A 13,441-nucleotide genomic window follows, 5' to 3' on the forward strand; every position below is an offset into this window, starting at 1 on the left:
CTCAGATGCACCAGTATGTTACTTACCGCATAGTACAGGAGGATCCAGGTCCCCTGCATCTGAGTCCCCGGTGCTTAGTCCGGGCAGCGTGTAGAGCTCTATGCGAATCGCGTAGAGCTCTACACGCTGCCTGGACTAAGCACCAGGGACTCGGAAGCACCGGTAAATTGGGGGGGGGGGGGGCATAACACAGGAGGATCCAGGTCCCCTGCATCGCTGCGGGGGATCTGGATCTTAGTCTCATAGTCAGACCTATTTAAGCATTTGCTCTGGAAAAAACCTCGTCTTATAATCGAGCAAATACGGTAATAGCTTGCTGCTGGCTGCGGAGTCCTAAAGCATTTCTTGGGGCGGCAAAGTGCCGCCTCTTCAAAAGTGCCACCTGGGGCAATTGCCCCACTCTGCTCCATAGTAGGGCCGGCCCTGGAAACCTACCTTTACAGGTATAGATCTATTAGAATTTGCATAAAAACTCAGCAATAAAGGTAAAACCCCCTAAATTACAGGCACAGATCACCAGCCCTGGCATCCACACTGCCCAAATATAACCTGACCAGCACCCAGATATTACACATAGGACCTGCCATCTTTATCACCAAACAGCCCGGCCTGTGCCACAAATCCATGTATGATACACTTTTACAGTGACTTACTAATTCACACTTTCATTCACATAATTGTTTATTCTCTCACTCACACAAATCATTTACACATTCATTAATGCATTCTCACAAATTCATTAATTTTCTCCCTCATTAAGATAATTCATCCGCCCATTAATTTATACTCTCCCTCATTCAGACAATTCATCCACACACTAATTAATTTATTATCTCACTCAATCTCACTCTTTATTCAATATAATCTACCTTTCTCACAATCTACCCTTCCTCTCCCTTACTACCTTGTCACAATCTACCCTTCCTCTCCCTCCCTATTATCTACCCTTCCTCTCCCTCCCTATTATCTACCCTACTTCCCCCCCCACCTTGTACTTCACTTACCTTCCAGCAGTCCTGCAGCGAGTCTCCCTGCTCTGCCGCGGTGCGTGGTGCTTCACTGCTGAGAGCTGGAATATGATGTCATATTCCGGCACTCAGCATTACAAGCCGGCCCTGAGACCGAGCAAGAGGGCTCGCAGAGGAGAGAGGGGCGCCGAGCGGGTACTGAAAACTTAATAAGCGAAAACCACTCGGCGCTCCTCTCTCTTCTCCGCTTAAAAGACAAACAAACAAAAAAAATAGGCGCTTGGGGCGGCAATGTGCCGCCTTTTCAAAAGTGCCGCCTGGGGTTAATTGACCCACTCTGCTCCATAGCAGGGCTGGCCCTGGCTGATTAGCTATGCGTCTTAACAAGCCATTGAACAGGTGTACCTAATAAAGTGGCCAGTAAGTGTATGTATAATTTGTGCACATTTGTCAAATATGGGAATGGGGAGTGTGGTTTAAAATGAACAGAAAAAACTTTGGTTCATGAATTATGAAAACCTCCAGCCTTGAGAGGGTTAAGGAGAACGTTTCTTTCACTAGTATATTACTACGTTAACGCAAAGAACTCATACCTCGCACTACTCATTTGCAGTACAATACAAAATGTCTCAAGCTTGCGGTCATGTGTATTACTGCTAGGCACAGCCACCTCTAAGTGCTTAAGGGTGCGGTCAATAGCTCCACCTCTGTTGCGTGACCAAGCCAATTGGTAGTTGTTAACGCCCTTCCCTAAGAGGATGCAATACGTTTGTGGGGTGTAAATTGATTATTGCTGTGTTGGCGCGTTATCTTATCAAGCGGAGTTCGAGTAATTTGGTTTTAATCGGTACCGAATTTACGGCTGGGATTCCCTTTTTAGTTTCGTTTCGTTTCGAGTGTTGTGCACAAAATTTAACATGGTGAGAAGAATGGGGACTCGACGGATTAGGAGGGCGTTAAACGGGGAGATTGGCGCCAAATTAACGGTTTGAGGATTACTTAGGTGTGAAAGGCTGATTTGTTTGTATAGTTTTGGTTTAGAGATAAACAATATATGGTTTAAAGTGCTTTGTTGTCCCGTCCCCCCCCCCCCATATGCGCTGTAGCTTTGTACGATTGTCAGGTTGAAGGACATTTCCTTTAGCTAAACTAGATATATTAGTAAGTTTTGGAATGACGCCACCATTACACATTAATGATCATTCGGGGTGGTTAAGAAGAACGTTCCTGCCACTTACGATAGGAGTTAATAATTATATTGAATTAATTTGGCTGGGTTCCAAGGTTTATGAGGGGCCGGGTAAGTAAGGCTTAGCGCCTTTCTTTCGGCTGGGAAAACCACTTTGATCTACTTAGTTGGTTAGACACGAGCTGTGGCTCTCGTAATGGCGTAAATGGAGAATGCGGAATCAGTTTACATTTGGATAGCTAAACTTTTGTATTATAAATCTGTAGTTCAAGGGTCTTATATTGGGCTAACATACATATACATTTGACTAATAATAACTTGACAAAGCATTGTAATATGTAAAAAAAAAAAAAAAAATACTTTAAGCCCTAAAGCTGCTGTAAAATACAAATGCAAAACCAGACCTTGTTTTCTATAAACGTTTTTGCACATTCATGACTAAATTTAATGTTAAGAACATTTCAACTTTACATGAGAACAGGATGTTGAGGAGGAAAAGAAAAGCCAATTTTTTGGACAGACTTAGACTATACGTAAGCATTACACTATGATGGGGGAGAACATTAATAGGAATCATTTGGATAAAGGTTATGAAGATAACTAATTTTATAGACAAGTGTTGCATCTTTCATGTCAATTACGGCCTAACTGAGAGGACAGAAGCAATCAACTTCTGTATACCAACAAGATGAACCCTGGCCACAAGCAAACTAAACTGAACCTTTTTTTCCATGCAGCACCCCTAGAGACAGAAATGCATTTTCTTATTTGAGAATTGCATTCTCAGTATTTGAATTGTATTCCAAGATTTTCTTATTTTAAGATGAGAGAGCTTGCAATGGTTTGAGACTTTATATTTTCCATTTTTTCACAGGCCTTCCCATCTCTAGTGTGCACAAATGAGCACAGTCTTGTTGGAGCAGGAAAGGGTCTTCTCCAAACTTTTCCCACAAATCTGGAAGCATACAATTGTCTCAAATCTCTTTGTATCCTTTAGCATTAACGTTACCCTTTGCTGGAACTAAGAGACCTAGCCAAACCCCTGGTAAACAGCCCCAGACCATTATCTCCTCAACCAAGCTTTACATTGGGTACTATGCTTTCTGGGGGCATAGTGATCTCCTTGGCATTTGGGTTCATCAGCCAAACCGAGATTCATCCATTAGTTTGTACTAGAGGAGGGAGTGGAGCTATTTTTAGCCTACAAATATGTAGTGTTCGAAGTTTATTTAGATATCTTGGGCAGGACCTCAAGCTGTGTGTTGTAGGTGACCGCTAAGGGGATCCAGTAATTTCAAAAGGCATTTCCCCATCTCTGAATGAGAAGAGGAGTGTTTTTTAAGCACTGTGCATTATGTGAGGTAAACCAGCAACATTTCAACTTTGAAGTCACCAGTGTCTTTTGTATCAATTTCTTTCTTCCACACAGCGTGAGTGTATTTCAATCCATGTTGGACAAGCTGGAGTTCAAATTGGTAATGCATGCTGGGAACTATACTGCCTTGAGCATGGAATCCAACCAGATGGTCAGATGCCAAGTGACAAAACTATTGGTGGTGGAGATGACTCATTCAACACATTCTTCAGTGAAACTGGAGCTGGAAAACATGTACCTAGAGCAGTGTTTGTAGACCTCGAATGCGCAGTTATTGGTATGTAGTAAACCCATCACGTGCACATTGAAAAAATAACATTAATTTTTGGAATAATGTTTCAAAGGCATAGTTCATAGACTATTATGGGATGGCTGTCACATGCCCAATTTGTAGTTTTTACATTAGATTACCTTTATTTATAAAGCGCCAACAGATTCCGCAGTTTTGCATTGCAGACAGAATCTGCTGTGTATCTATTGGCCATCTAAAATTACTAATCAACTCTGAGTACATGTCAAAGCTTCTTGGTGTGGAAATTTTTGAAGAGGAAAACTAGAATAAAGTTTTCTAACTTATTCAATTATGAACAAACAATAGACAAGAGTTCCAATTGTTTAATGGCTCAGTAAAGTAGATATAGACTGAGTGTCTCCACAGAGACTCAGGTGAACACATGCAAAAGACAATAAGAGAAAATACACATGGTGCCACACACCATTATTGAAATTACTCACACAGTAGAATTATACTAAGCCAGACTCAAGTGCTAATAATTTTATATCAATCCAGACTACCGTAATATGCACAGCTACCCTGGCCCTTCTTGCTGGAGAAACCTCCCAGTGTTCGTAATAAATATTCAAGTATAAAGGTTAAAACCACATTCACCCTCAGACTGATCGATTATGCCATTGGTCAGTCGGGTATTATGGCAGGTGTGAACCTGTGGTGGTGTTTAGGTGCGGTATTTATTTTTTTGTCTCTCCCCAATCACACATACCTACACCTCTTTCTCTCGATAGTCATTTTGCTCATTGCCATGCCATTTACCCTTGCACACCATACACTAACATACATGCTCTAACGCTTGATGGCACTTGACCGACATAAACACATTTCAAGGGGGAAGCATTGGGCAAAGGGACAGGCAGGGCAAAAGAGTACACTAAGTTTTGTGGAAATTGAAATGCTGATCGGGACTAATCTGAGTGCAGCATATACATGCCAATTGGTCCTTAAAGCCACATACGCATTGTATGTAACCAATGTTCCATCTAATTTTTCTTAGTTGATGTGCGCAGAAAATTTCTCTTGTGCAAAAATTTTCACAGAGCACAAATTTTGTGTGCACAATATCCGCGCCAAATAAAGTTTAAAAAAAAATAGAATTTTTTTTCTTTTTTGGGAAAAACTATTGTGCACACAATTTTTGGATGTGTGCGCTCTAAAAAAGCTATGTGCGTGCTCACAGCTTAGAGGGAACACTGTATGTAACCCCAGTAGGGCTGAAACAACTAATCGATAATAATTGATAATGAAATCGTTGTCAATGATTTTCATTATCGATTAGTCGAATCGATTTTTATCGATTATAAAAAGGTTTTTTTCAGAGCAAATGCTCTGAAAAAATCCTCTCCTTCTATAATCCGACCTCAAACAGAGATCGAATTATAACACCAGAATCCAGATCCCCCGCAACGCTGCAGGGGACCTGGATTCCCCTCACTGTCAGCCGGTCTCTCACTTCCGTCTCTCTCCCCCCTCCCATACACTGCTCTGCCTCCTCCCCCTCCCATACACCGCTCTGCCTCCTCCCCCTCCCATACACCGCTCTGCCTCTCTCCCGACTCCCTGGTGCTTAGAACCTCCGTTACTGACAGGCACTTTCACTGCAGCTTCATAGAAGCCTCAGCTTAAGTGAAGGGCAGTAACGGAGGCTGTCATCGTCTCTGTCAGCTGGTGGGGGTCTGCATTGCACAGACAGCCTCCGTTACTGCCCTTCACTTACGCTGAGGCTTCTATGAAGCTGCAGTTAAAGTGCCTGTCAGCAACGGAGCCGGGTAGAGAGGCAGAGCGGTGTATGGGAGGGGGAGGAGTCAGAGGGGTGTATGGGAGCCACCCTCCCATACGCCACTCTGCCTCTCTACCCGGCTCCCTGGTGTCCTCTGAACCTCCGTTGCTGGCAGGAGGCAGAGTGGAGTATGGGGGGAGGAGGCAGAGTGGAGTATGGGAGGGGGGAGGAGGCAGAGTGGAGTATGGGAGGGGGAGGAGCCAAAGTGGTGTATGGGAGGGGGAGGAGGCGGCAGAGTGGAGTATGGGAGGGGGAGGAGCCAATGTGGTGTATGGGAGGGGGAGGAGCCAAAGTGGAGTATGGGAGGGGGGCCAGAATGGAGTATGAGAGGGGGGGAGCCAGAGTGGAGTATGGGAGGGGAGGAGCCGGAGTGGTATATGGGGGGTATTATGAATTTCAGGGCATATAGGGGGTATAAGGTGTTTCGATATTAGGCATATCAGGGGGGCATAAAACATATCTGGGGTAAAAGATATATCAGGGGTCTCAGTTGCATATCACTGGCATATAAGGAGTATAAGGCATATCGGGGGCACAGTGGCGTCTGGCATATAAGAGGTATAAAAAGAAAGAATGTCGGTGCGCTAAGCTAGTCACAGGCTCAAATAATACAAATGTATAATACGAGGCCTACCAAACAGGTGTAAGCATGCTGCAAAAACAGTGTATTGGCTGTGCAATGTATACCTTATATAAGCGGTATAAGGCATATATGGGGGCAGAGTGGCAAGCTGGGGGTCAGATGTGCATAACTGGGGGCAGTTTGGTAAGTAAAAGAAAATATAAACAAGGCTTTTCTCACAGTTTTTATTAAATATGAAAAATAGCTAACATATGAATTAATATTTACTAATAACTTTGTATTAAAACCTAGTTTGACAAACACTGTGTTTGGGTTCTTGTAGCTTTTATTATTATGTCAGTAAAATAAGAAGGTGAATAGAGAGAGGCCATTGCAATAAAGAGATGAAAGTGTAAATTGTACGTTTTTTATTACATTATTTTAAATTAAAAAAAAATTGCCTGGTGTCCTCTCTACCCCCAGGCATGCCACTCCACTCTACCCCCACATATGCCACGCTGCCCTCCCCCCCAGACATGCCACGCTGCCCTCCCCACATATGCCTTATATACCCTATATGCCTTTTACCCCCCAGATATCTCATCGTCCCCTCAGAGAGTCACAGACCCGTTCGCATTACACTGACACCATACTTTTATAAATACATACAGGATTAATCTTCACTGCCCCCAGGATTTAGATTCCCCTTAGTCCCCCCCCCTCTACCTCTAACTGCACCTTAAGTTAACTTAACTTTATTAAACTAATTAAATTAACCCTCAGTCCTCATCATTAAATTAACCCTAAATACCCCATCAACCACAACTACCCTAAATTAACCCTAAACACCCCATTAACCATAACTGCCCCTAAATTAACCCCCACCTCCCCTAATTTTCAGCAGCCCAAATATTAATTTTATACTTAGATGAGTGTCACAGCCATGTGGTTCTGGGAGAAGGAAGGGGCGGGCCAGTTGTCACAGTGATTACAGGGAGGGACTGGTAAGTAGGAACTGCTGCTGTGAGTCACTGAAACAGATTACATAATGAGGGGTATTTTTCAGAGTGTTTGCTCTGAAAAAACACTCATTTTAAAATCGATTCAACTAATCGGTAATGAAATTTGTTGGCAATGATTTTCATTATCGATTATCGATTTTATCGATTAGTTGTTGCAGCCCTAGCTGTGATCTACAAAGACAATATGGAATCTCGGGCCTTGTTACACTATTCCTTGATTAAAACACCAATGCAAAAATAGCGAAATATGCCTAAACTGATGGTGGGAGAAGTTTTTTTTTTTTTTGTTGTTGTTTTTGTACCTTGATCTAACCATACTGAAACTGGCCCAGCCTCCAGAAAGGATCCTTTATCCTCATTTAAAAAAAATATATATTTTTATTAAGTGTGTATATGTATAGACACTCAATGGCCACTTTATTAGGTACACCTGTTACCTTCATTTTAATGGTAGGTTTATTTGAACAGTGAGAGACCGAATAAAAACAAAAAAAATCCAGAATAACACATTTCAAATAAGTTACAAATTGATCTGCGTTTTACTCCGTGAAATAAGTATTTCACCTCTTAGCAAAACATGACTTTGTACTTGGTGGGAAAACCCTTGTTGGCAGAGGTCAGACGTTTCTTGTAGTTGGCTACCAGGAGGGATTTTGTCCCGCTCCTCTTTGCAGATCCTCTCCACGTCATTAAGGTTTTGAGGCTGATGTTTGGCAACTCGAACCTTCGGCTCCCTCCACAGACTTTCTATGGGATTAAGGTCTGGAGACTGGCTAGGCCACTCCAGGATCTTAATGTGCTTCTTCTTGAGCCACTCCTTTGTTGCCATGGCCATGTGTTTGGGTCATTGTCATGCTGGAATACCCATCCACAACCAATTTTCAATGCCCTGGCTAAGGGAAGGAGGTTCTCACCCAAAATTTGACAGCCCCATCCATCGTCCTTTTAATGTGGAGAAGTTGTCCTGTCCCCTTAGGAGAGAAACACCCCCAAAGCATAATATTTCCACCTCCATGTTTGACGGGGGGATGGTATTTTTGAGGTCATAGGCAGCATTCCTCCTCCTCCAAACAGCAGGTTGAGTTGATGCCTAAAAGCTCAACTTTGGTCTCATCATACCACAACACTTTCACCCAGTCCTCCTCTGAATCATCCAGATGTTCATTAGCAAACTTCAGACGAGCCTGTACATGTGCTTTCTTGAGCAGGGGGGCCTTGCAGACCCTGCAGGATTTCAGTCCCTCATGGCATAATGTTACCAATTGTTTTCTTGGTGACTATGGTCCCAGCTGCCTTGAAATAATTGACAAGATCCTCCTGTGTAGTTCTGGTGTGATTCCTCACCGTTCTCATGGTCTTTGAAACTCCACTAGGTGAGATCTTGCATGGAGCCCCAGACCGAGGGAGATCGACAGTTATTTTGTGTTTCTTTCATTTGTGAATAATCGCACCAAGCTGCTTAGCGATGGTCTTGTAGCCTTGTGTAGGTCTACAGTCTTGTCCCTGACATCCTAGGACAGCTCTTGGGTCTTGGCTATCTTGAAGAGTTTGGAATCTGATTGCTTCTGTGGACAGGTGTCTTTTATACAGGTAACAAGCTGAGATTAGGAGCACTTTCTTTAAGTGCTCCTATAGGCATGTGGTGCAAAAAGGTCTTATAAGATAAATTTGAAGCTGGGACTCCAACCAGGGCCCTCTGCAAGGTGTGAAATCCTACAGTGGAGGTGCCTCTATGTCTACTTGATCCACCACATGCCTATATCCCCTCATAGATACTGGATTCTTTGATATGCTAAGTGACCACTAGCAGTCAGGAAAACCATTTCATATCCCGTAATATCCAACACATACCTTGATAATAACCTTTTGTGCGTATCTAGAACGGGGAAAGCGCACCCTACAAAAAGAATACAAATATGGCGGTTCAACTAAACTGTTTAGAAGGAATTGTGAAGTCTGTGATATTCAGTCATAGGTGGCAAGTGTGACATATCTAATTTACAAGAAATTCATAAATGCAAGAATTATTGCTGTGGCGAGCACAGGAGGGACGATAAAATGAAAATAAGTTATTTTGACTGAAATGTTTCCACAACCCAAGGGGAAGGTCACTTATGGTTCCAATAGGTACACCTTTCCTCCGTTTATACCGCCTCTGGGACGGCTTGAAAACTCGAGATGAGCTGGAAAAGGTATAAAGTTAATGGGAGGAAATTGGTCAGTGTGCTTACTAGTAGGGGCCGAGATCTAATTTTGAGTAAGTCGCCATCTTTCCTTGCCGGAGCTCTACAGACAGAAAAAATGTTACTTTACCATTCAAGTGAGTAGTTAGGTTTTCTGTAATTTCTCCTTTTTATTTTATTTGTTTGGTGCTAATCATCAGCTTTTTGAATGCACTGTGACTTTTTTTGTTCATAATAAATATTCCTTTATTAAGTTCTGCCTTTGTCTGGTAAAAACTCATGTTACCTGATGAGACCATTTCATTTTTAATTTGAAATCACATAATTATTGTGTTGTTATTATTGTTTTATATAGCGCCATCAAATTCTGTAGCGATGTACAACGGGTAGACAGGACATAACAAGTAGCATGTAATATAACAAAATGACTAACAGAGACAACAGGTGAGTGTTATAAATATAAAAACGTGTCTGTATTTTATGAATCTTACTGTAATTATTGAATTACATTTACTGTATGAATATATATATATATATATATATATATACACACTTTTATGCTCTCAATAACCACTAACTATCGAGTGTAAAGTCAGAGTCCACACTCCTTGTTTTCTGCAATTAACAATATTTATTAAGAGAGGCTAAACAAACTAACAATACATATACAAATTACTATAAATTAGTATATGCTGTTACCAAACTAACTATTCATTGATTGAATGGAAATAACAAAGAAACAGCAGGATAAGCCTGTAAACACGTGATACAATTACCACTCCCATGTGATCATCTCCACGCAGACTCAGAGAGAGAGAGTTGGTAGGACTTTATAAACACAATAAGTCCTCCTTCTGCTGGACACTCCCCTGGTAACCTATCTTCTCCAGTGACCCTCAGAGACCAAGGTGATAGAAAAAGGAAAGGACATTGCACTGGGGGAGGGAGTGGAAGGTGACCAAATGTCCTAACTGATTTGCCATGTGCTCTGCAGAGAAGAATCTCCATTAATGTTTGAGACCATTTTAAGGTCTTGTATAGAGAGGCTTTGCCCATTGGATCTCTGCATCATAACACCATTTCACTTCATTGGCATACAGTTGGTTGTCAATCATGCCTTCCTTTTTACAGTGAGGATGGCCCTGCTCAAACGAGTTTACAATCTATAGGGATTTAGGGTGTATTACACAATAGGTAAAGGGTAAAAGTGCCGGTGTAAGGATGGACCAGCCACACTAGTGAAAGTATTGCAGGAGAGGGACTACGGAAGGTGAGCTAAAAGTATATGGGAGGGCGTTAATGTGCTATGTTGTAAGCGTTCTTAAAGAAGTGGGTCTTGAGGAATTTTTTAAAGGAATAAAGGCACGGAGAAAGACTGATAGGCCGGGGGAGCATTCCAGAGGATAGGGGCAGCCCTTGAGAAATCTTGTAAGCGGGCATGAGAGCTAGAAATCAAATAGAGGATAAAAGGAGATCATTGGATGAGCGGGGAGACCGGTTAGGAGTGTATTTAGAGATGAGTGAGGAGAAGTAGGGAGGGGAACCGCAGTGAAGGGCTTTGAAAGTAAGAGTGAGGATTTTGAAATGAATCCTGAAGCGCACAGGCAGCCAGTGAAGAGACTGAAAGAGGGGAGAGACGTTAATAAAGCGATGTAAGAGGAAGATAAGTCTGGCAGATTGTGTTTGAAGTATATTGTGTGAGGTTTTTAGTCTAATTTGCTTGGTGGACCAAGGCACCCCATTTATAAATTGTCTTGTTGGTGGCAGTGTTATATTAGTTATATCATTATAGTAGGGCTGCAACAACTAATCGATAAAATCGATAATAATCGATAATGAAATTCGTTGGCAACGAATTTCATTATCGATTAGTTGAATCTATTATTATCGATTATAAAATGAGGGTTTTTTCAGAGCAAACGCTCTGAAAAATCCCCTTCATTATATAATCCGTTTAGTCTGACTCACCGTCTCACAGCAGCAGCTCCTACTTACTCCCCCTCCCTGTAATCACTGTGACAACTGGCCCCGCCCCTTCCTTCTCCAGGCCAGAACCACATGGCTGTGACACTCATCTAACTGTAAGTATATGTACATATATATATATAATGTGTATATGTGTATATAAATATATATATAATGTGTATGTGTGTATATATATATATATATATATATATATATATATATATGTGTGTGTGTATATATGTATGTAGTATATATATATATATATATATATATATATATATATATATATAAATATTTGGGCTACTGAAAGTTAGGGGAGGTGGGGGTTAATTTAGGGGCAGTTATGGTTAGTGGGGTGTTTAGGGTTAATTTAGGGGCAGTTATGGTTAATTGGGTGTTTAGGGTTAATTTAGGGGCAGTTATGTTAATAGGGTGTTTAGGGTTAATTTAGGAGCAGCTGTGGTTAATGGGGTGTTTGGGGTTAATTTGAGGCAGTTGTGGTTAATGGTGTGTTTAGGGTTAGTTTAGGGGATGCTGTGGTTAAGGGGGTGTTAAGGGTTAATTTAGGGGCAGTTATGGTTAATGGGGAGTTTAGGGTTAATTTAGGGGAATCTAAATCCTGGGGGCAGTGAAGTGACATATCTGGGGGTATAAGGCAAATACAGTATATAAGGCATATGTGGGGAGGGCAGTGTGGCATGTCTGGGGAGGACGGAGTGGTGTATCAGGGTGTATAAGGCATATCTGGGGGTAGAATGGCATACCTGGGGGTAGAGAAGTGGCATGTCTGGGAGGCAGGGTGGCATGTCTGGGGAGGATGGAGTGGGGTATCAGGGGATATAAGGCGTATCAGGCACAGTGGCAGATGTGGGAGGCAGCGTGGAGTGGCAGATGTGGGAGGCAGCGTGGCATATGTGGGAGGCATTGTGGAGTGGCAGTTGTGGGAGGCAGCGTGGAGTGGCAGATGTGGGAGGCAGCGTGGAGTGGCATATGTGGGAGGCAGCGTGGAGTGGCATATGTGGGAGGCAGCGTGGTGTGGTATATGTGGGAGGCAGCGTGGAGTGACAGATGTGGGAGGCAGCGTGGAGTGCTGTGGTAGGCAGCGTGGCATATGTGGGGGGGGGCAGCATGGCATGTCTGGGAGGCAGCGTAGCAAGCCTGGGCTCAAATGTGCATATATTGGGGGGCTGGTTGGGAAATAAAGACAAGAAATGTATTATCAAAGTTTTTTTTATTCTGCTGTTTGTATTTAACATCATTTGTTTAGTAAATTATTTTAAATAAATGAAAAATTTACATTCATTTTTTTTATCCGATTAATCGAAAAAATAATCGGCCAACTAATCGATTATTAAAATAATCGTTAGTTGCAGCCCTACATTATAGTTATATACGGGTGGTATTAACCCCTTCGCGACCTTTGCCGGTTCAGGACCGTCATGACAAGAAGGTCACTAAATGACCTTTGACGGTCCTGAACCGTCAAAAAGTTAAATAAGCTTAGAAAGTGATCAAGGATCACTTTCTTCGCTTAAACGGCCTTGCTGCAATGCCTCGATGTCGAGGCATTCAGCAAGGCCGAGATCGGCATCGGGGGCCATGTCTGGCCCCTCCCCGGGGCGTCAACAGCCGCCATACATTGTATGGCGGCGGACGCCCGTTTTAAAAGCGTTTAGGAGGCGATCAACGATCGCCTCCTAAACTTAAATGGTGTCGCTGGAATGCCTCGATCAGGAGGCATCCAGCGACACCAAACACTTACCTTTAGGTGGGCTGTGACCGCTCCGGAGAGCGGTCACAGCCGCAGCTGCCGGTGATCTTCGCCATCAAGTAAGATGGCGGCGGCCCGGGAAATAAAACAAGAGAGACGAAAAAGTTCGCTAGAGGGTCTCCAGACCCTCTAGAGAACTGGCTCCACTTGCTGGTTGAATACAGGTACTGCATTCAACCATGCAAGTCAATGGAGCCCAGCTTTCTAATCACTATGTGATTAGTAAAATATTCAAAAAAAAAAAAAAAAAAATGTGCTAACATTTAAAAATAATTATGCAGTGATGTCACTAGATGAACCATCCAGTACCAGCAAAATGTGTAAAAAAAATATA

At 42.6% G+C, this 13,441-nt stretch overlaps 1 protein-coding gene across 1 annotated transcript in view; it reads left to right on the plus strand.

The window, feature by feature from the left end:
- The first annotated feature begins 1,738 nt into the window (after window positions 1-1,738).
- Window positions 1,739-13,441, plus strand: part of LOC128472404 (tubulin alpha-8 chain) — a 34,708-nt gene continuing 23,005 nt past the window's right edge. Inside the window, exons 1-2 of the mRNA XM_053454239.1 lie at window positions 1,739-1,888; window positions 3,587-3,809. Of these exons, the coding sequence (XP_053310214.1) occupies window positions 1,886-1,888; window positions 3,587-3,809 (226 nt within the window). The 5' untranslated portion in view covers window positions 1,739-1,885. The remainder of the gene's footprint in view (window positions 1,889-3,586; window positions 3,810-13,441) is intronic.

The sequence above is a fragment of the Spea bombifrons genome, chromosome 2 (assembly GCF_027358695.1).
Source record: "Spea bombifrons isolate aSpeBom1 chromosome 2, aSpeBom1.2.pri, whole genome shotgun sequence".
NCBI lineage: Eukaryota > Metazoa > Chordata > Amphibia > Anura > Pelobatidae > Spea > Spea bombifrons.